The following is a 19847-nucleotide window of genomic DNA, read 5'->3' as shown; positions in this document are numbered from 1 at the left end:
TGGCACGTGGAAACGGCGACGCACAGGCACGGCGAGTCGCAGGGGCGTGCGGCGCAGCAACCTCGTGTCAACTCTAGGTTTGGTATACGGACGAAACGGAAGGCGTCCGCGCGGAGGAGACGCAGAGGCAGACACGGGAGAACGTAGACGGGCTAGTCAAGGAACAATCTCCCCAGCGCGAGAGCCATCCGAGGAAGAGACGGCACGATCTGCTGGTCTTGTTTCCGACGGGGAGGCGCTTTGCGGCCGGAGGAGTGTAGGGCACCGCAAAAGCGGAAACGGGAAGTGTCTCCAGGATTACCACGATCGCTGGTAGCTCTCTCGCTGGGGGGCGTTTCCATCACTGGGAGGGCCTTGAGATACGAAAAGTGGATGGGACGCCAGGTGGACGGTACAGCCGAAGAAGGCGGACTCAAACAGGACGAAACCTCCAGCAACAAGGATCGGAACTGGAGTTCGTGCAAAAAACCGTTTCGCATGCAAAAAGGAAGAAGACAATACAGACGTCGAAGTCGGAACAGCACGAACACCCGGGTGGCCAGAGTGGAATAATCAGCAGAAAGCGTTCCCATGCGCACCTTCTCGAGTTCCTCCGTCCTTTCCCACACCTGGAGGAGTCCTCCTCTAGAAAGCATGGAAACCGTTTCCAGAGACGGAATCCCCGGGGAGGAAAAACAAGACACGAACAAACAGTGGGCTGGCTGTCTCTGTCTTTGCAAGAGAAAGCAGCTTGAGTTGAAGATGAGACCGGGGGAGGAAAAAAGGCGCGAAAGCGAGGAAACAGACACAGACGAACAGCCAAAACGCAAGGACAACAGAACAGAGAGACGAGGGCGCGAGCTCTGAAGGAGACAAAGCAAACAGGAAAGATACACGGCGAGAACCCGACAGGAATAGAGCCACAATGGAGGGAACGGGGGGAGAAACGACGCGAACACAAGCAGGCGTTAGTTCTGCATCCGTTCCGGTACTAAACTCATCCTGAGGAGACGCCTCGTCCGTCACAGTCGATGCATACCCTCCGTTTGGAGTTTTTCAGCCTGAAACGAATATGCGGACGAGAAAGTCGCCAGAAGAAGAGGAGAATCCACGTGGTGCTGCTACGAGAGGGAAGGATGGCAAACAAAATAACTGAAGGCGAGAGACAATGTCTTTTCGCAGAAAAGGAATCAAACTAACGCAAACATCAAATTTTCCTCACCGCCGAGAAAACAATTCGCTGGTTCACTTTTGCCAGCTGGACGCCGACATCACCGACCGGTCGGAGCACGACTCCGTCCAGCAAACTTTATGAGACTGAGCGCAACAAAACGAAGGAAACATTTGAGCCTTACGGCTAGTTTCGTCCCTTTGGAAAAGAAGCGTGAAGCGGTTCGCAAACAAAGTTATTTGTTTGGGCCTGGCAAGAATGGTGAATGAATGCCACCGACACAGTACGTGAAGATGGGGTTTTAGAGGTCCAGGGGGAAACCCGGACCTCGACGACCTTCGATAATTTTCTCGGTACAGAAGAGTCAGCGGGACCGTGAACTCCAACAAATGGTGCAGTCGGAAAACGTATTTCAGCCTGAAATTGGAAAGGCTCGAAAACCCGCCAGCTCCGGTCGATGTCGTGGACGGGGCTTCGGCCGTTTTCTTCGCAGAGACCGCGCTGTATGTACACTTGGGAGAGAGGCTAGCGGAACGCGAGATTCGGGATGCGCTTTTTTTTGGTGAGGTGGCAGGAAGCAGATCCGCCACTTTCTCGCTATCGCAGTAAAGGGCCGCCAGAGGATGAGTGTCTGGACCAGAATATTTGCTACCGGTTGCTTTATTGGGTCAAAACGACCTGTCAGAACCTGCCATCTGCCCCCGCCGCCAAAACGGACTCGCTCAGCATGCAACGGATTCACCGGTCCGCACGCATTTTTTGTGTGTATTGCATACTGGTACCTGAAACACGTGCCGGCGTGTTGCCATGAATCTTCTAGGCATTTGGATGTGGGGGTTGGCCGCAGTTCGGCTCGATATTTATCTATACACATTGGTTCCATTTGCGCGGTTGTGGTTCCTTTTCTGTGACTTTGACGGCAGAGTATTTGGCCAGTTGTTGCTAAAAGTAATCGATTTGTTCGCCGTTTGCTCGTCCTGCAGCCGCGAACAGAGGGGCCCCTGATCCTTCCGGGCATGCGGTGTCGCCGTGCGCGGCTCGTCATCTGGTTACAAGCGGGCGGTTTGCGGCGCCCGGTTCGAGAGAGTGCACGACCCGAGTCCCAATTTGCAGCGGCAGCTTGTGAATGCCGCGGTTCCTTGCAAAGCAGAAGGGATTTAATGAAGGTCCTACCCATTTCCTGAGCGGCACTCGAAAGCTTCGTTTTTGGGTTATTTGTCCCCTCATCCCGCGCAGGCGACCTCACTTTTCTCCTGGTACAGTCAGGTGCTTACACCAGCTGAGAGGCGACAGCTGCGTGGCGCTACCGATGGCAGAAGGGGCTGCCCCGTGTTGCGTCTAAAGTCTTTCACGAGTGGACGTATCCACAAATCGTGGACGCGGTTACCGTGGCAGTTCGTAGATCTTGTGCTTTGGCCCGCAGCACAGCTGTCAGCATCTAGAGCTTTTCCGTTTACGTTCCCATCCGCATCTGACTTCAGTCCAACCACCTCCTAGTCGCGTGTACGAGGCAGCTGCCGGCTTCACGTGCCCGCCCCCCCCCCGAGCGCCGTACAGGAAGCGCCTTGGATCCTTCGGCCTGAGCCTAGTCTGTGTGTCTGTGGAAAAGTCTATCCTCCCCTCAAAATCCGGTAGACTCCTCCGTTGTCTCCGACTAGATGGCCGACTCCGTTCCGTCTTTCCGCAAGACTGTCGTCTGCAGTCTGTGGGCCAGTCTCAGCTTGGCGACAGCGCAGGCCGCAGGCGGCTTCTACAGTCCACCTCCGCAAGATACTTTTCCCTATGGCGCCTACGATAATTCGGCTTCACGGGGGCCAGGGTTCAGCGGCGGCCTTGGCGCGTTTTCTGGGGGGCCCTCGCAGCAGGCTTTCTCTGGCCCAGCGGCACGGCTGACTAGTCCGTACGGTTTATCATCGCAGCAGCCCGCGTCGAGTTTCTCTCCCGGTTTGGGCCCGGTCCCAGGTTATTACGGCGATCCAACCGACCCGCACCAAGGGCTGTATCCTCACCGAGCCCCTGCGAAGGAGGAAGAAGGTTTCATGGTGCATGGAAGACAGGAGCCAGGCATCCGGGAGAGTCCGCCCCGTGCTGCGTCGCCACAGCACGCATACGACACTGAGTACAGAGGCCCACACGATGACGAGGTCAGGCACAGTGGTGAAGAGGAAAGACACGGCGGTTACAGACCACGCCCGAAACCCGCGAAGAAACGACGAGGCAGCGAATCTGAGCCTGACGCCGTCATTGCGGGTTTAAGTGAGAAGCTGAGAGACTTGAAGCTAACGGACCATCAGCCTCTCCCTGAAGTCAGGGGTGTGAAAACAATGCTCGCAGCTGCCACCCTCTATGGACTGAACATTTTGGGACTGCCTCTGGCGCTTATCACCTTGGGAGTAGGAGGAATGAGATATTTAAGGAGCAAAGAAGAACGTGAACGCTCCCTTGTTGAGAGGTCGAATTTCCGCAAGAATAAAAAGGGCACCAATTAGGCTACGAAAAAACGCCGAGGAACGGGAGCGCCATGCGTTCTTCTGTTCTAGGGCTAGACTGTTTATCTAGCCACTTTACAGACATGCACGGCAGGAGACAGCCTCGCGGCGGTAAAGGTAGACTCTCCGTTCGTGTTTTTCAGCCACCTACGAAGGCGGGAAGCATGCAAAGAAGGATGTCGGAGGTCGGCGAGAATGTACCACGCACACGTAGTTTACGTGTGTATCTGACAAGTCCACGGTGTGTCATTTAGTCGATGGATATCCCGCCATAGTCGAACTCCGATGCTGTCGTGTAACTCCGCTTTCCAGTTTGCTATTTAGCCGCAACCATCCGACGCGTATTTGTTGGGGAAGAACGTTTCGTGACCGTGAGACTCTCTGTTTCGGAACCCCCGCAACAGGAAAGGCGAGTGATTATGAGGCAGCCTTTGGGTGGCACTATCAACAGCGCAGGGGCCGGCCGCGTGTAGTTTACCTAGCGTTTGAATGTGGGTCTCGGCAGATGAGAACAGAGGAGCTTTTATTCCGAAGGGGGTCCGCTTCTCGTTGTAAGCGTGATCTGTCCCACTGTGCCTGACGGTTCTGGTGCATGCATGCCTGCTTACATTCAAATGCGTACATTTCTCAACACAGAAAAACATCTATGCAAAAGAGTTTGCCAAGATGTTTATACGAAGAAGTTTCCGCGGTTGGTGGTAACACGTTACCCTGGCGAAACGGGCAAGACAGTCCGCTCGCCTCTCCAAAACGTGGCAAGGTCGTGAGCTCATCGCGATAACTGCCTATCGGGCACAGCCACTTTAAGCAGAAGAAACCCGAAAAAGCCAAGGAGGCACAACCTTGTGTTTTCACATGTACTGTCGGCGCTAGTGGCCGCAGGAAATGATCCAGTTGGTTTGGTATAGCCCCTCCCAACCTGCCTGTACGCACCTATCCACGCCAGGGGGAGATTAGCACATCGCTTTTTTTCTCTCACTAAGCAAGTGTCGCTGCCTGCAGTCATGGAAAGAGAAAACCCGTATGGTGCTCACTGCGAAGCTGAAGATAAGGTGCAAAGCGAAGTCAGTCCTGTCGCCTACTGATGCGGCAGGGTGTGAGGCCGGCTCACACCGCTGTGGCGTTACACGAGTAAGGACCTCGAGCTTAACGCTCGCGCTATGCCACTTGATACGTCAGTTTTGGATGGGGAGTGTGATGTTCTATGCGTTCTCTTGCACAAGAGACAGACTGCACCAAGACGGTTAACGGTCAGAGAAAGGGACACCTATATAATCTTGTTCGGTATTCAGCAGAAACTCTAGGAGAGCTAGGCGTGGTCGGCCAATGTGGCCCCGTGATTGGACCGTCTCCTTCTGAAACATGTGCAGATGCACAAGCACACCGCCGCGTTTGACGCCAAACTTTGCTTCGGATGGCCTGCACTGTGCTTTATTCAACCCGATCGTGATTGGCTGTGTCGATGTGCAAAGAGAGAAAAGAAGGAATTCACCAAGAGCTGTTTTCTTTTGGTGAAAAAACTACAGCGAGGTCATTGTTGAATGAACAAGTTCGCCACAACATATGCACGGCGACTGTCCGAGCCTAGTTCACACGCATTCGGCTCTTGTTTCTCTCTAATACACAGCAGGCTAAAATCTTGCGCATTGAACCCGCGCATCCTGTTTCACAGCATCGGTGAACGAGTGAAGCACGAGAAATATAAACAAGCAGCTCAGCCTGTGGGAACATTTCAGGGTTTTGTGCGCTACAGGGTAGAGATACGTCCCCGCCCCAAGCCCCCACAAAGCCCTGTATAGATATACGCGTTAAAAAAGCGCCAGAAATGTACCCTACCCACATCGGCCTCACAACGTTTCCCCCCTTTGTCTGCAACGTAACAGCCGGCGAAACACCCTGATAGGGCCCTACGAATCCCTTGTGTTGAGAATGAAAGCGGAGACATGAATACAAACCAGGGAAGGTGAACAAAAAAAGCAGAGAACACTCGCCCTCTGAGACGAAAGAAAAAAGAAATTTGTCACGGTCATCTTAGAGACTGTTGACAGCAAACCTGGCATTCAACACCGAGATAGAGCTCTCTGGACTACGCAACAGAAGCAGGCGCATTCCCTGTCACCACTTCGGAAAGAAAACATTTCGAGACGACAAATATCCAGCCGCAAAGCATAGCCTGGAAGCCAGGCAGTCCTGAAAATGATACCGACCGACCCCCTGCAAATAAAAGGACAGCCGCTGAGTTGCTCCAACGAAATCGAAGCCTCTACAGGGGCGATTTGCTGGATATCACTTCTAAAATGCGGAGACTCGAAAGTGTGAGGAACAGTCGCGCGCGAGCGAAAAAAAGAGCTGGTGGACGCAGAAGACCGGAAGCAACTGTCAAGCGCTACATCGAAAAAAGTCCCCCCTTTCAGATTCAGAGCCACTGGAGAAGACATGTTCTTTGACGACCTTCGCCTATGGCGTTGCCGCAGGAGTCTCTGCACACGTCCCGGCGTTGTTGTCGAAGTCCTATTTGGGGATTGACGGTACAAGGTTCTGCGAATGAGACGCGTTTTCCCAGGTTTTTTCTCGTCCAGTTGTAACGCGAGCTTTGCCTTTAGAAAGTTGAAACTGTCTCAGTAAGTGTGCGACTTTCTTGGTCCGATCGAATCACTGCGATCCTGGCCGACTGGAGGAAGTAAACCTCTTCTTCCGGCGAGACTCCCCCACGGATACCCAAAAGTACCGACTTCGGTGTCTCGACACTTAGTGGATTCTCAGTGTTTCTCATCTCCAGCTGTTGTCTTCCGGGACGCAACAGGTGCACTGGAATGCACTTGAATGAAGTTGTCTGGCCTCGAGAAAACGCGCTCGCCCACGGGTCTCCCCGTCTCTGGGTGCACACAGCTAAAAGAGGCTCGAGTGGACTGACCACCTGACACCCGTCTGTGAGGGTCGCAGATCGCTGAGCATTTGTGCACGGAAAGGCTTTTGTCGCCAACCCATTTCGCCGTCGCAGGCAGCCAACCACGGCCGTCGATTTCATCGTAACCGGTCCCGTCTGCCGACCCGTCCACCGTTGTCAATTCGGGGAGACTTGCTTTGTCGTATTCGCCAGGCAGTTCCACCGCGGTTGGATCCCTGCTGATGTCTCCTGCATCCCCCCCCCATGGAGAGCTGCTGCTGCATATGCAGTTCAGCCACCACGGCAACTTCAGTTGGTCGTGATACATGAGCACGCCGATAACGACGATGAAGAACACCGCAACGCTGCACGAAGAAACCACCACGACCCATTCTGGGACCTTGTTGCTACAGTTGACGACCGCACGCGCCTCCACAGTCTGCAGGAAAAACAAAGCGGACACATGTCGTCGGAACGAGAGGTTCCGGACAAGTAGACCACGATAAATAGAGGCGGGGACTGCTAGAAACACGGGGAAATTAACGGAGCCGGGTTCACCCGGAAAAACACTCGGTCGTGCAAGGGCTCCTGTCGGAGCGTGAAGAAACGAGAGAAGATGTACGAGCACACATCATTCTTGAGCCTGCCAAGGGGACTGGGAAAGCCCGCAAGATTCTTTTTGAACAGTTACTGGTACGCGCCAATCAAACTCCTCACTGGACCGTGAAAACATAGTGAAATACCGTAGCACAGGTAGCGACAAAATCCGCTTGTCTACGGTCACTGCTTCGCCCTACATCCCCCTACTGCTGGCAATCGTGTCGTCACTGATTAGGGGACGTGTGATTTACTACTGTCGCGTGATTATCTGATTCATAGTCATTTCTCAAGATGACTCGCTGCTACCGACTACAACACCGGCAGGCACCGAAAGTGCGAGAAAAAGCGAAAGACCGCGATCGTTTGGTCTCAATGGTAACGGAACTATCCGAGCGAGTTACAGCAGTCGGAGATAGCTGGGTTTCGCTATTGCCACGCGCTGGCTTCAGTCACACTTTCCTACACCGCGGCGAAGACAGAAGGCCTTTAGAAGACAGCACTGGATCTTCAACCTAGGGGCTTACCTGGAGACCGGTGACGGTAACGGTTTTGACAACAGGGATCTCGTAGTATCCTCGCGAACGCAGCAGAAGACGGTTCACCATCTCACTTGCTGTGAGATCAAGGTCGTTGGTCTCGGAAGTCATTTTTCCTAATCCTTTGATATACACATGGATCATAATGGCGCCTGGGCGGAGAAGCTTTTCGGCCTCACGCTGAAGCTCGAGAGAGAGGCCAAGCCCGAAGTTGCCTCTCATAAAAACGTCGCTGCCAGGGAGGATTTTCGCAGTTCCCTTGACAGATATGCGATCGCGATCAAAAACCCTTTTGATATGCAGAGGTTCCTCGGCAATCAGATTGCCTATCTTGTTCTTACACCCCTCTTCTGCGCCCGTCTTGCTGAAACGCGCAATTTCGTCAACAACCAGAAGATGAACGTCGGGATCGAAATGGTTCTCTGGGTCTGACCGCTGGCGAGAGTACATGTCGGTGAAACCGGTATACGCGACAGAGAAGGCTCCGAGAGAGCCCAAGGAGGGATCCCACTCCAACTCTGCCCGCAGTATCTGCACGGCCGTATGCGCTGTCAACACGCCAATTTCACTTGTTCGAGGATCTGGCCACTCTTTAGGATCCTTGAAGTTCCACTCGTCTACCAAGGAAATTTGAAGGAGAACGCTGTTTGGACGCAAGTCTTCCTTCAATTCGTTCAGTGTCTCGCTTTCTACCTCCATGCCGAACAATCCCTCCTCCACGTGAGCTCCCCGTGCATTCTTCGCGTAGTACCCGGTTACAAAGACCTTCGGCTGAAGCACACTTTTGGCTGTACTCAGCATGCCCCTTTCCGTCGACAGATTCTGAAACCGCGACAGAGACATCTCCAGCTTCTTCTGTATATTCCCCGCAACGATATGTTGCAATGCGCTGTAAGCCCCCACACCGTACAGCGTCTCCAAGATGGGCCCTCTTTCCGAATTCTCGCCAGCAACGTTGTTGTCAGGACGAAGCGTTGTTACACTTTTGAGAATGATGATTCCGCTGTGTGGCCTGTATTTCAGCGCACAGCAGAATGCATGCAAGCGCTGGTCTCACGATTGTTCGCCATCACCTCTGAACTCTAGCATCGACACCTCACAAACAACTGCACCAACCCTGAACTCGATCTGCCGTCAGACGTCCAGAACAACAAAGAGCTCCCCCATCGGGCGCAGGGGTTCTTTCTCAAGCTTGCATTCCACTTCAGCATGTTCGACAGCGTTAGTCTGACGTAGGCTCAGCAACGGGAGCTGCCGAGGTCTTACCCTTCGGCAACCCCTCACGGGATAACCTAATCTGTGCAAAGGGCGTATAAAATAGTTGCTTCGTTCCTCTGAGACACGCTAAACCGGGGCGGCAGAGCGTAGCGACATACGGTTCCCTTGCGCGGAATGCGCACATCGTCGACGCCTTCTTACCTCGCTGAGACAATCTGCTTGATGATCTTCGCCACCAGCAGCAGCATCCAGTACTGCGTTTGGTTGCGGTGATAAAGCCACACGACGTTGCTGTACAACTCGTTCCGAGTGAAGTTCCCTGAGAAGACAAACACGCCATGTCGAGGACTAAGCAGGGGTCGCCATCGTGGCTGTGTGTGTAGACGAAAGATACAATGAGTCAGCGCCGTGGCCTACCTCCTGCCTGTTTTGTATCAAAACGCCGACGGCAGAAAAGGATACGCAAACGATTCGACGTTTTGAAGACCGCAGCCTACCTTTCGTGCTGTTCTTGAGGAATAGCGTCCTGCAGAAGCTAAACACCATGCCCTCGAACGCCGTTCGTAAAATCATGGCAAAGCCGGTGACTGCAGCTCTCGTCGGCAGCTTGAAGTACTGCGTGTAATCTAAGAGGTTGGCAAAATCCGGTTCAGTCCTCGCCACAGTCTTCAAGATCCGAACGAGATCGTCGAAATTGTGAATGCCCCCCTTGATGACATCCAGCTGAGTACACAACATATCGGCCACAACACAAAGCCGGCATCGTCCCTGAGCGTGGCAGCAAGCGCAGGTTTCTCGATCCCCGCTACCCACGCCCTTTCGCGAGCTCCGCGGTGAGCCGAACTCTCACCCCCTCTTTGAAGACCTTTGGCGTTCCGCAGTCGATCTCATCCTGGAAGATGGCCCGGCCTTGAAGTGTGGTGCGCTCCGGAGCGACGAAGTTCTCCGAGAACGCTCGCAGTTGGTCTGTGAAGCGTTCGCCTCCGTTTCCCACTTGCGCGTACGCAGGCCACTCCGCAATGTACAGAACCAGCAGCGCATACCACGACTTGATCTGTGCGTCACCGATCCTCAGAAACTGACACAATTCTGCTCGGAACACGTGAGGGTTCAGAACGCCTGAAGGCAGAGAGAGCGCATACAAAACTAGGTACACCCCCGACTTTTACAACTTGATATGCCAAACAAACACGGCGCAGGAACACGCAACCCATTAAGCGGGGTCCCCCACATTGAACAGAGGGTATTCCGTAAGTCCTACGGGTTACTTCTCCCTTGTTCTGGATCGGACTCCGCCAGAGAACAGACTTCCGCTTCAGCACATAACGTTTAGGAAACACTTCGTCTCGGATTTCCACAACGTATCGGAGGAACGAGTGATGTCCGGCGGACGACCCCTGAAAACCGTAGACAACTTACGGAGCTTGACACCATCTTTCTTCCTCTGCGGCAAAAGCTCATCTTTTAGGCTGGCGTTTGATGCCAGAGTCCTGTGATGATGCACGGCTTCTTCTGGCTTGTCAGAGGCTGCAACCTGAGACATGTCTGATGAAGAATCATCCTGCGGAGCATTCGCCAGTCTCCTGGGTTCCATAGAGAGCGAAGTGACGATGTCAGGAGACTCTGCCTCATAGTGTTCCCTGCCGAGAAACGTCTCCAGTGGAAGGTCCGCCGCTCGAAGGTATGGACGAGAGGTGTGATTCTGCAAACCAAACAAATAGGAGGCCGGGGTGAGTGCGGCATCCTTTCTACCACGTGATCGCCTCAGCTGATCGAGGGAAAGAAGCTTCGGGACGAAACCGATGCAAACTCAGAAGAAAGACTTCCGCGTCATTCGGCACTCAAAGGAAATGCCGCGGCTGCACAAATCTCTAGACGCCGGCATCGTGTCGACAACCAGTCACTGTTCAAGGCACGCCTGGCACCACTGAAGCGTCATTTTCCGCAGCTGACCGGATCAAGACGCGGCTTCGCCAAGTTGCCTTGAATGCCGTTGGTAAAGGGGGACTTCACGAACGGAAAGGATAATGCATAACTGTAGGGCGCCGCGAAAGCACCGGGCTCTCTACGACGGTGAGCTGTATAGACACCTGAATTCATTCCTCTCGAGAGGATGAAGGGGCACTGGAATGCCCACGCTGAGATCAGACTGCATTTTAAAAGCTTGTGCGAAAGATGCCGCGTTTTTCGCGCCGTGAGAGTTGCCGGTTTCGCCTTACCTCGTCGACCTCCGAGCGGCTCAGCGAGTGCCTCTGAACATTCGAGAAGTCGTTGGAGAAACGTGAGCAGAGCCAGCCGGCCGAGAAAGTGACGGCAAGAAGCAGCGCCTTCGCGAGACCACTGGTCCAGGCGCCTGTGCTCTCGGTCCGTTCAGCCGCTTCCGGCTTCAACTGTGAGCCAGAGCCCGGGCAACGGGAAACGGTGAGTTCCTTACTGCAGCAGAATCCTGGCTCGGGGGGTTCCATAATGCTCCAGTTGAGAGGAGCGAAGTTAGTTCTCTGGCAACTACGCCTCCCGCCTGCACAACCGGGAAACATCAAATTCCCTGCGACAGGTTGGTGACGGACCGGCGCTGTCCACCGGCCAGCAAACCGCGAACCTCTTTGTTCCGGAAAGGGCGTTTGCGTCGCCAGCGAGAGCCATTGAAAAGCGGTCCAGGTTCTCTGGTTTGTTCTTTTAGAAAACCGAAGGCACCTGGCTCTCAGATACAAACAGAAAGTGGATCTTGTACAGGAAAACGGCCGTTACCACACACGTTGCGGTCTTGCTCTCCGTCCCCGCCTCCCTTGCCCGGCGCGACACGGAGGCATGTTTGAGTCTGGACGGGCGAGCGTTACCCGCCGCACGGGAATCGACAAGAGAACGAGGAAGCGACGTTTTCCGCAAACCGTCTCTCCGTCTTCGGCCAAGGAAACCAGCAGTCGAACAAAAGCGAACGGGGCAGAAACGGAACGAGCTACCGTGTCAACAGAGTGGGCCGCTGAGGCCCTCTGCGCTACATACATACCCTCTGACACAGCCTGACGCGCGCGCTAAAAGGGGGGACTGGGTACGGAAGAGGTCCGTGCCTCACTCCTCAGAAATGGCAGGGGCTGTTTGCCTTCGAAAATCACCATTCTCGAGAAGAGTGGCCTGTGTCGCACATCAAACCCACACAAAATAGGGGTATGTGCAGGCGCACTTTGTCGCGTCGCAGAAAAGCGAGCGGCGCGCGATGCTCTGCTCCTGGTCTTGAGCGCTGTTTACAGTCACCGACGGGCCAGCACTGTGGGCCCCGGTCGTCGTCAGCTCGGGCATTTTTGTAAGGTCCAAATCGTGTGGTGTTCAGGCGCGGCACAGAGTGCAACTGCGGGGATGAGAGACGGCTTCTCTAGCCACACAGAGGTGTGGACCGTCTCTCCAATCGCCCCCATTCTTCTCTCCAAAGTTCGCCACTCTCTCATCCCTTTCTCCCGAGGGGATTCACAGCGCCCTCGACACAACTGCCTCGGTCAGCGCCTCTTGCGCAGGGACCCAGCCCCCAGCGCGCAGATCGCGCTCAAATTCACGCGCGTTTTCCCACGCTGTCTCGATCTTCGCGCGATGTTTGACTTGGCACTCGGCTCTCACTCTCCGGCCTTCTTCACACATTTCGCGAGCGATTAGGGTTTCGCTGCCGGCTTCTAACAGTCCCGCATCTCGGCCGATCCTCTCTTCAACTCCGCCCGGTATACCAACACACAAACCGGCTGGCCGCAGAGTTAGGAGCACCGGGTTTCCGTCTCCCTCTCCTCTTGTCTTCGATTCTCTCATCGCGTTTTTCGTAGGGCCTTCGCTCTTCAGGATCGGCAGCTCTCTTTCCGGCGACACATCGTCTGCTTCTCTCTGCTTTCCGGCGACACATCGTCTGCTTCTCTCTGCTTTTCGCCGGCACTGCTCGTCTCGCTCCTTTACTCGCCTGCCGCCCTTCGCGAAACCCAACCGCCAAATCGGCGTGTTTACCCTCGGCTGTTTGCGCTTTCCTCTCGTCTTTTTGGGAGTCTGCGGTGACTTGCGCCTCTCTTCCGTTTCATTCTGTCGTCCCTTTCTCTCCAATGTCTCCTCCCCGGTGTCTCCGGCTTTTCTCTCACCGTCCCCGTCTCCAGCCCGTTCCCTCTCTCCTCTCCTGAAAAGCGCTGGACGCAATCCTGTGTCAGAAAAGGCTAGTCCCCCATACGTATCTCCTTCAGTCTCTCCACTCTTTCGCGCTCTCTGCCTCTCTCTCTCCGTCTCTCTTTTTCTCAGTTTCCCTCGTCTTCTCGGGGGCCCGTTCCGCGCGGCAGCAGGCGCCCTAGGCTTTCCGTCTTCTCTTTCTCGCTCTCCTCCCTGACGCGATCTTCCTCCGCCTCTTCTCTTTCCCCCGGTGTTCACGCAACTGCGTCTCAGGGCCGCCTTCTGCCCACCATGAGTGTCTCCGGACCAACTCCTTGCGCGTTAAAACAGGCTTCGGTGCTCCAGGGAAGCATTGCCAGCCTTCCTTTGCTTCCCTCTGAGTCGCCGAACACACGCGAACGGCTGACGGAGGCTGCAAGGAGACGCGAGAGACATGATGCTCGCAACTTCGAAGAAATGCGCACCATGTGTAAGCTCGGCCCTCAAAAAAAACGCTCTTCCACTTCCGTGTATATGTGCATATCTTTGCTCAAGCAGGTAGCGAGTATGCGTTTCCTCTGGCTCTCGTATATCCTCCCAAGATACATATATATATATATATACTCGAATGCTCGTCGACTGTTTGTCGGTGCGCCAAGCCACGTAGAGTTTCGTTCAATATAACAGGCACAGAACGTGGCCTTTCATCCACATGTACATACATATCGGGAGAGAGAGAACCGGGTTTGTATATACTTCCAGATGGACATATATATATTTTGTCTTAATGTGTATCTGTGTGACTAGATGTATGTCCGTAAACCACAGACGTCCTAGACTGCCCTTGCCTGTGTCGTTGGCGTCTTGCACGGCATAGTCTTTCTCCAAACGCGTGTTGACTTCTTCATGCTTGGGAACTGTGTCGACGTCTCTCTCAATTCAGGACACGTGGTCGAGGTGCGGTGGAGCGTCGGCAAAGACCCGCTTTGAGCACGTGCTAGTTAGTCCGTTGTGGACTGCCTCAGGGGCGATCATCGTTCGAGGACTGTGTCTGCGTCTTTTCAGGCTTGCAAACGCACTCGCTGGCGGGCGCTACGGGATCTGCCTTCGTCTCTGTGGGGAAAACCAAACTGAACTGCGCCGTGTGAGTTCGAAGGCGGGATGCAGCGAGGCGTCCTACCGCTAGACAAACACCCAGTAGAAAGCCTGGAAATGGCTTCATTCCGATCATTTCCACCGACCTGTGCACATAGACGGTCCTGGCTGCATGCACAAACCACCACGAGCATGCACATGTGCATGCAGATAGTCGTATATATCCGTCTCCAAGCATGTATACGTATGTATAGAGTGAGAGAAACACGAAGAGAGAGTTAATGATATATATACATATAAAATATATAAATGCATATATATATATATATATATGTAGAGAAATATATAGATAGACGTAGATGGTACGTCTATAGAGATGAATGATAAGCGAGTGCAGGAGTAACAAAACAGAGGATGGTAAGGCGTTTTGAGGATGCGTGGAGAAATCGTGTCGGCTTTTTTGTTTTGGATCTCCGTCGTCTCTTGGTTGTTGCTTCCGGTTTTTTCATCCTTTTATACAACGACGCTGTAATGTCTGTGCGGGAACCTCGCAGATACGGCCCACGCCCGAACACAAAGGCAGCTTCGCAGGATCGAGGCAGCATCAATCTCGAGTTCAAATATGCTCCTTTTGCAACGACCTCGAAGGGCGCGTGCAACGTGAGTTTTATAAAGCAGAAAATGGACTTTGAAGCCGCTGAACGCGAGTTTCCAATCTCTCTGCATCTGCATGCATGCATTCACATGCACCTCCACCATAGATATATGTATGTATGTATGTATGTATGTATGTATGTATGTATGTATGTATATATATATATATATATGTATGTATGTATGTATATATATATATATATGTATGTATATATATATATATATATATATATGTATACGCGCTGGCACATGTGGATGTGCTGGTAGGTGGGTATGGCCTCATGTCGGTAAGAGGTGATGCGCGGAGGAAAGGGAAGAAAGAAACGTGTGTTACCTGTGAGCAGAGAAGAGCGCATCGAGTTCGAGAGAGCGGCAGCCGCTTGTTGTCCCCTCCGGACATGGGGGGTTGGCTACTTTCCCGTCAGAAGGCCCGCGACTGTAGCTGTTTTGTGTTTTTTTGACGCTTCAGCGCTGTGTGGATCGCTTCTCTTGCGGGAAGGAGCAACGGCGTTTAACAGCACAAAAAACGACTTGCCGTTTCATTTGTTTTTCCAGGAGCGAGACAGCGCACATCTGGTCACCCTTCTCCATCAGGCCGTGAACGCAGTCGTTCGGTTAGATCTCTACCGCAAGTCGACGATCGCCGTATCTGTGCTTGTTCTCGAAGATGATGGAGGTACGTTCTTTCTCTTCCGCATAATTGGCTCCACAAAAGTTTTTTTCTCTGGAGCCTCACCGCCCCGCCATGGCTCGACGTGACGCCTCGTGCATTTGTGTAAATCTGTAGATGTGTATTTCCGCGGGTGTAGTAGCTACTGTGTAAGCCTGACAGTGGTGTGCGTTTTTCGCGTGGAGCGCCACTCTCACTTCACATTTCGGTGTGCTCCGTGCGGCCTCTTCCAACAGTAAGTGCCTGTTTTCTTCTGCCCCAATCGGGTTCTGTTACCTATCGACGCGATTCATCTGAGCGGCGATATGGTGCGCCGTGCATGCAGTCGTTTTTGCGAGGCGCCAGGACTCACGCAGGTTCATGGCTCCACGTGACGAGCGCCAGAACTCCCTGCTCGCGGACGCCTGCTTTTCTGTCGACTCACGTTGCGCGAATCCCCACGTTTTGGACAAGCACACGACATCCCGTCCACATGGCGTTTCTGTTTCTCAGGAGTCATCTCTGCGGCGCTGACATGCATCGGCTTGGCCCTCGCCGATGCCGGCATTGAGATGCTCGACGTCTTGACGGGGGCGTCAGGAGTAAGTGGACGCTGCGCCTTTCCTGCGTGAGTGTCGTCAACGTCTGCGCAAGAACAAAACACCTGATTTCTCGTCCGCGTTTCCATCTCGGTGGAGACAGGTCGTCTCGAAAAAACCAAGCTATGCGGCCGGAGAGAAGCGGGCCCCGAGGTTTCCAAGGGGGGGACTCTCCGGCGAAACTCCCTCTCGCGTCCGTGGCACTTTTCGGCGAGCAAAAATGCAGAAACCAGTTCTCTTCCCGATAGCGGATGCGCCTCCCGACGGTCTCTGTTCTATCCGTCTTTTTGCGCGGTAAAGGAAAACGTGCATGTGGAATACCACCAATGAAGACGCGTAGCCGAGCAGAGTCCCTCACGTCTCGTCCCGGCGCTGGATTCATGGCTGGCGGATTTACTCTCCTTCGTGTGTTTTAGAGCAGCGCGCAGCGCTCAACGGGGTCTCAGTGGGTCGAGTCTTGCAGAAGTCGGCGCTGAATCCTTCTCTGCATGCAGGCGCTGGATGTGCGTGGGAAGTGACATCCTAGGAACGCCAGAGCAGCCACACGCCTGGCGCGCTCCCGTGTCTTTTGGGGGAGAGCCATGGACGATTCTCAAAGTGCTTTCTTTTAGTCAGGGGATGGGGCCCGAACACGCCGTCTTTGTGTGGTGTCTCGCCTCTTGTGCAGTGCGCGGTCGCCTTGGAACAGCCCGATGGCCCGCCCCGCATATGCGTCCTTCTCGACCCTGATGCCGATGTAAGCGGAGACAGACTCTGAGGGAATTAAGAGACAAAGGAACTTGCAAATACGTCCCGCAAGTGACAAAGTATGTGTGAGCCAAACAACGCTTTCAGACAAATATATATATATATATATATATATACTTCTTCATCTACGCCTTCATGCATTTATATATATATATATATATATATATTGGTAGATATAGATAGATAGATGTGCGTGGAGATGGATAGGTTTCTCCGTTGAGATGTCGTCATCCCGGGTGTTTCTTGGGGAGCCGTCATCGTCCATTTCCCTATTGGTCTTTGTGCTGGGTTGGGGGAAAAGGAATCCACGTTTCTGCGTGTCTACACCAGAGCATCGGAGAAACTTTTCACCTGCGCCGTGTGGTGTGTGCTGTCTCCTCTGGAGTCGTCAAGCGTTTGGGAGCTCCGAGCTCAAGAATGCGTGTCGGAATATTTCCGAAATTATCTGGACAGGCAGATGCAGAAAGGCAAACAGGTTCTGGGCACTGTCGCCCGTACGTGCACACTCTGAAGCTTATAACTCTACAGACTGATGTACTTGGTCGTGCTTGTGGGAAGGAGCATGTATGTAGAGATACACACAGAAGGCAGTGGCGTGCGTTGAGACGGAAGGCGACGAACGCCGCCCGGTTTTGTCAGTTGATGCTTTTTCTCACAAAAGCCCCCCCAAACGAATGCGCGCGCGTGTATGGGCGCGATTTTCACGGGTTCTTGTCTTTGCGGCGGAGTTTTTGGCAACGGGTTTGACCGAGTCGGGACTCCCGCGCCGCTTGGTCTCTCCAGTCGTCTCTCGTCTTTGTGAATCGACAAGACTGCGGACTGCATGCAGTGGCGTCATGGACAAGCCCTTGCCGCTCTCGTTCGGGGTCGTGCGTTTGTGTCGTTTGTGTTCAGTTGTCTTTTTCGGTAGATAGGTTGCCTCGTTTTTTTCGCACTTTTGTGGTTCTCCACCGCCTTCACTTCGATTCACTTTCTGCTTCAGGAGCGACGCGCCTTCGCAGACAAGTGCACCGTCGTCGACCTCGGATACTGTCCTGCTCAGTCGTCTGCTTGCTTCATCCACGCAACGGGGCCTCTCCTTGCCTCCGAGAGCGGCGAGCAGGTGGGCAGTGTTTGCATTTCCCGGCAACCGAAACCGCACGAGGCTTAGCGATTTCCAGTTCATGTAGAAACGGCAGGCGCTGACCCAGGTTTTGAGGACGCACGTGAATGCTGGTCACCGTTTCTACCGCAAAACGCCGAACGCACAAGGTTTTCCGGCCTGTATATCGCACAGACTTCGTATCAGTCCAGGGTTTGTCCGTCAATATAATATATACATATATATGTATGTACGTATATAGTGGATATATGCGTATATGTGCATGTACACTGTTTTTTGAATATTTGTCATGAATGTATATATATATATATATATATATATATATAAGGCGTCTGAGCATGTACAAATGTTTATGTATACCTGTATACTTTATATGCGTATGTCGGATATAATGGTGTATGTGTGAATGTGCAGCTGTTACGCTTATGCGAGGCGGCGTGCTACGCTGTGGCAGATGAGGTCCGAAGCTGCTTGAGGCGATCGTTTTGTCTTCGGCAAGAAGAAAAAGGTGCCGGGGTGGCCTCCCAACCGCCTCAGGACGCCTTGTCGCTCTCCACGACAGTCGGCGTGTGAGTGGGCTTTTTTCCACTTTTTTGAAGTTGCTTCACGCCGCGTTGGATGTGGAACCTCTTTTAAACGCCACGGTGTACCGGAGAAGTTATCCTTTCGGCGCGGAGAGCAATCCCCGCTGGCGGGCAGAGACCGTGTTTTCCAGAACTCGAATGATGCGTTTATCTGGGAGCAAATAAATGTAGCTATTTATTTCGTATATATACACAAGTCTGTGTGTGAGAAATATGTGTATGTGCATGAGTTCCTGTGTATATGCAGTTGCATATACACCAAGATAAAGTTTTGTAGACCAAAGTGTGCAGATGCGTGGATGTGAAACAGTGGTTGACGGGTATCGAAATGAGTGTTTCTTGGTGCATCGTAGCACGGTTTTTATATCTCAGTGGAGTCCCAGCTTGACGCTGGTTTTTTTCCGAAAGAAGTCAAGTGTAAAGCTCCTGCCACGACTCATCCCTGAAACCAGAAATCTTGTTCTTTGCCGTCCGGCGGCTCTTCGCTTGTTCGGTGACGTCCCGCGAACGCGCGAAAAAGGCGCAACCGCCTCACTGCATGCACAGCTGGAAAACCTTTAAAAGGACTATGCCTACACGCCCTCGCTACAGCCTGTACAATCCATGTCTAGGCACATAGGATACCTGTCGATGCGTCGAGAGATACCGGCAGACTTACAGAGTGCAGGCCGCTGCACTAAGGCCTTCTCTGACGCGCGAGGCTTGGTGCTGCATCTACATGTCGGTGTGAATACCAAATTGGCGATTCTTCCAGACTCGACGAGTCTCGAGAAGGCTGTCTCGCGCGACGGCTCGTCCGACTCTGCGCGCCCGTTGTAGCACGTGCCGACAGGCAAAGGACACGATGCATTATTCAAAAAACTGTTTCCTGACAAGCGAAAAGCACGTCCATGGCGCGCGGCACTCGCGGCGACCTCCCGAGAGGCTCATTCCACACCTGTGGTGGTGTAAGAGACACAAAAGCAGTCTGTAGACAGCGTTCGGAGACCTCCCGGCGTTTTCGCTGACCCAGTCACCGAGAACCAGGCCACCGGTTTCGTTTCCTCACGCCCTACATTCTAAAACGGTCTCGGCATCCGCCGCGTTGTCGCTGAAACTGAATCCCGCACACATCTCGACCATGGACGCGTTTGTGCTTACTCTTTACGGTTTACGGTTTCCTGAGGTGCGTTCGTGGAGCTGCTTGTTGTCTCTTCGCAACCAGCCACGTGTGGTTCTTCGCCGCAGTGCAGAATTGACGTCGCTTCGCAAACAAACTCCTCCGTTTTCCAGAAACTCGAGTCAATTCTTCTCCCTGTTCCACTTTCGGAAGCTTCTTCTCGCCCCGTGCACCGCGTGCGTGGCAAGATTCGTCGGATGTCTTCCCACACGTGACCCCCGCACCGCTGCCTCGTTTTGACGCTCCCCCCGCGAGGGTTTGCTGAACT

The 19847-nt window shown here is 53.4% G+C and overlaps 3 protein-coding genes across 3 annotated transcripts; 2 read left to right on the top strand and 1 right to left on the bottom strand.

The window, feature by feature from the left end:
- Nucleotides 1–2808: 2808 nt before the first annotated feature.
- NCLIV_010530 (conserved hypothetical protein) lies at nucleotides 2809–3639 on the top strand (the record flags this gene model as incomplete). The annotated part of the gene is made up of 1 exon (XM_003880568.1): nucleotides 2809–3639. One exon carries the CDS (start codon nucleotides 2809–2811, stop codon nucleotides 3637–3639), a length of 831 nt encoding a protein of 276 aa, XP_003880617.1.
- A 2759-nt stretch (nucleotides 3640–6398) lies between these two features.
- On the bottom strand, nucleotides 6399–11345 carry NCLIV_010520 (conserved hypothetical protein; the record flags this gene model as incomplete). The annotated part of the gene is made up of 7 exons (XM_003880567.1): nucleotides 6399–6965; nucleotides 7651–8674; nucleotides 9082–9199; nucleotides 9378–9603; nucleotides 9731–9999; nucleotides 10300–10582; nucleotides 11100–11345. 7 exons carry the CDS (start codon nucleotides 11343–11345, stop codon nucleotides 6399–6401), a joined length of 2733 nt encoding a protein of 910 aa, XP_003880616.1.
- Nucleotides 11346–13467: 2122 nt separating this feature from the next.
- Nucleotides 13468–17884, top strand: NCLIV_010510 (putative 3' exoribonuclease; the record flags this gene model as incomplete). The annotated part of the gene is made up of 7 exons (XM_003880566.1): nucleotides 13468–13480; nucleotides 14056–14134; nucleotides 14640–14745; nucleotides 15295–15415; nucleotides 15902–15990; nucleotides 16655–16723; nucleotides 17717–17884. 7 exons carry the CDS (start codon nucleotides 13468–13470, stop codon nucleotides 17882–17884), a joined length of 645 nt encoding a protein of 214 aa, XP_003880615.1.
- Between the last annotated feature and the right edge of the window lie 1963 nt (nucleotides 17885–19847).

This window comes from Neospora caninum, chromosome IV (assembly GCF_000208865.1).
Source record: "Neospora caninum Liverpool complete genome, chromosome IV".
Classification (NCBI taxonomy): domain Eukaryota; phylum Apicomplexa; class Conoidasida; order Eucoccidiorida; family Sarcocystidae; genus Neospora; species Neospora caninum.
The sequence above is the reverse complement of the archived record's forward strand: the minus strand, read 5'-3'. Positions and strand labels throughout refer to the sequence as shown.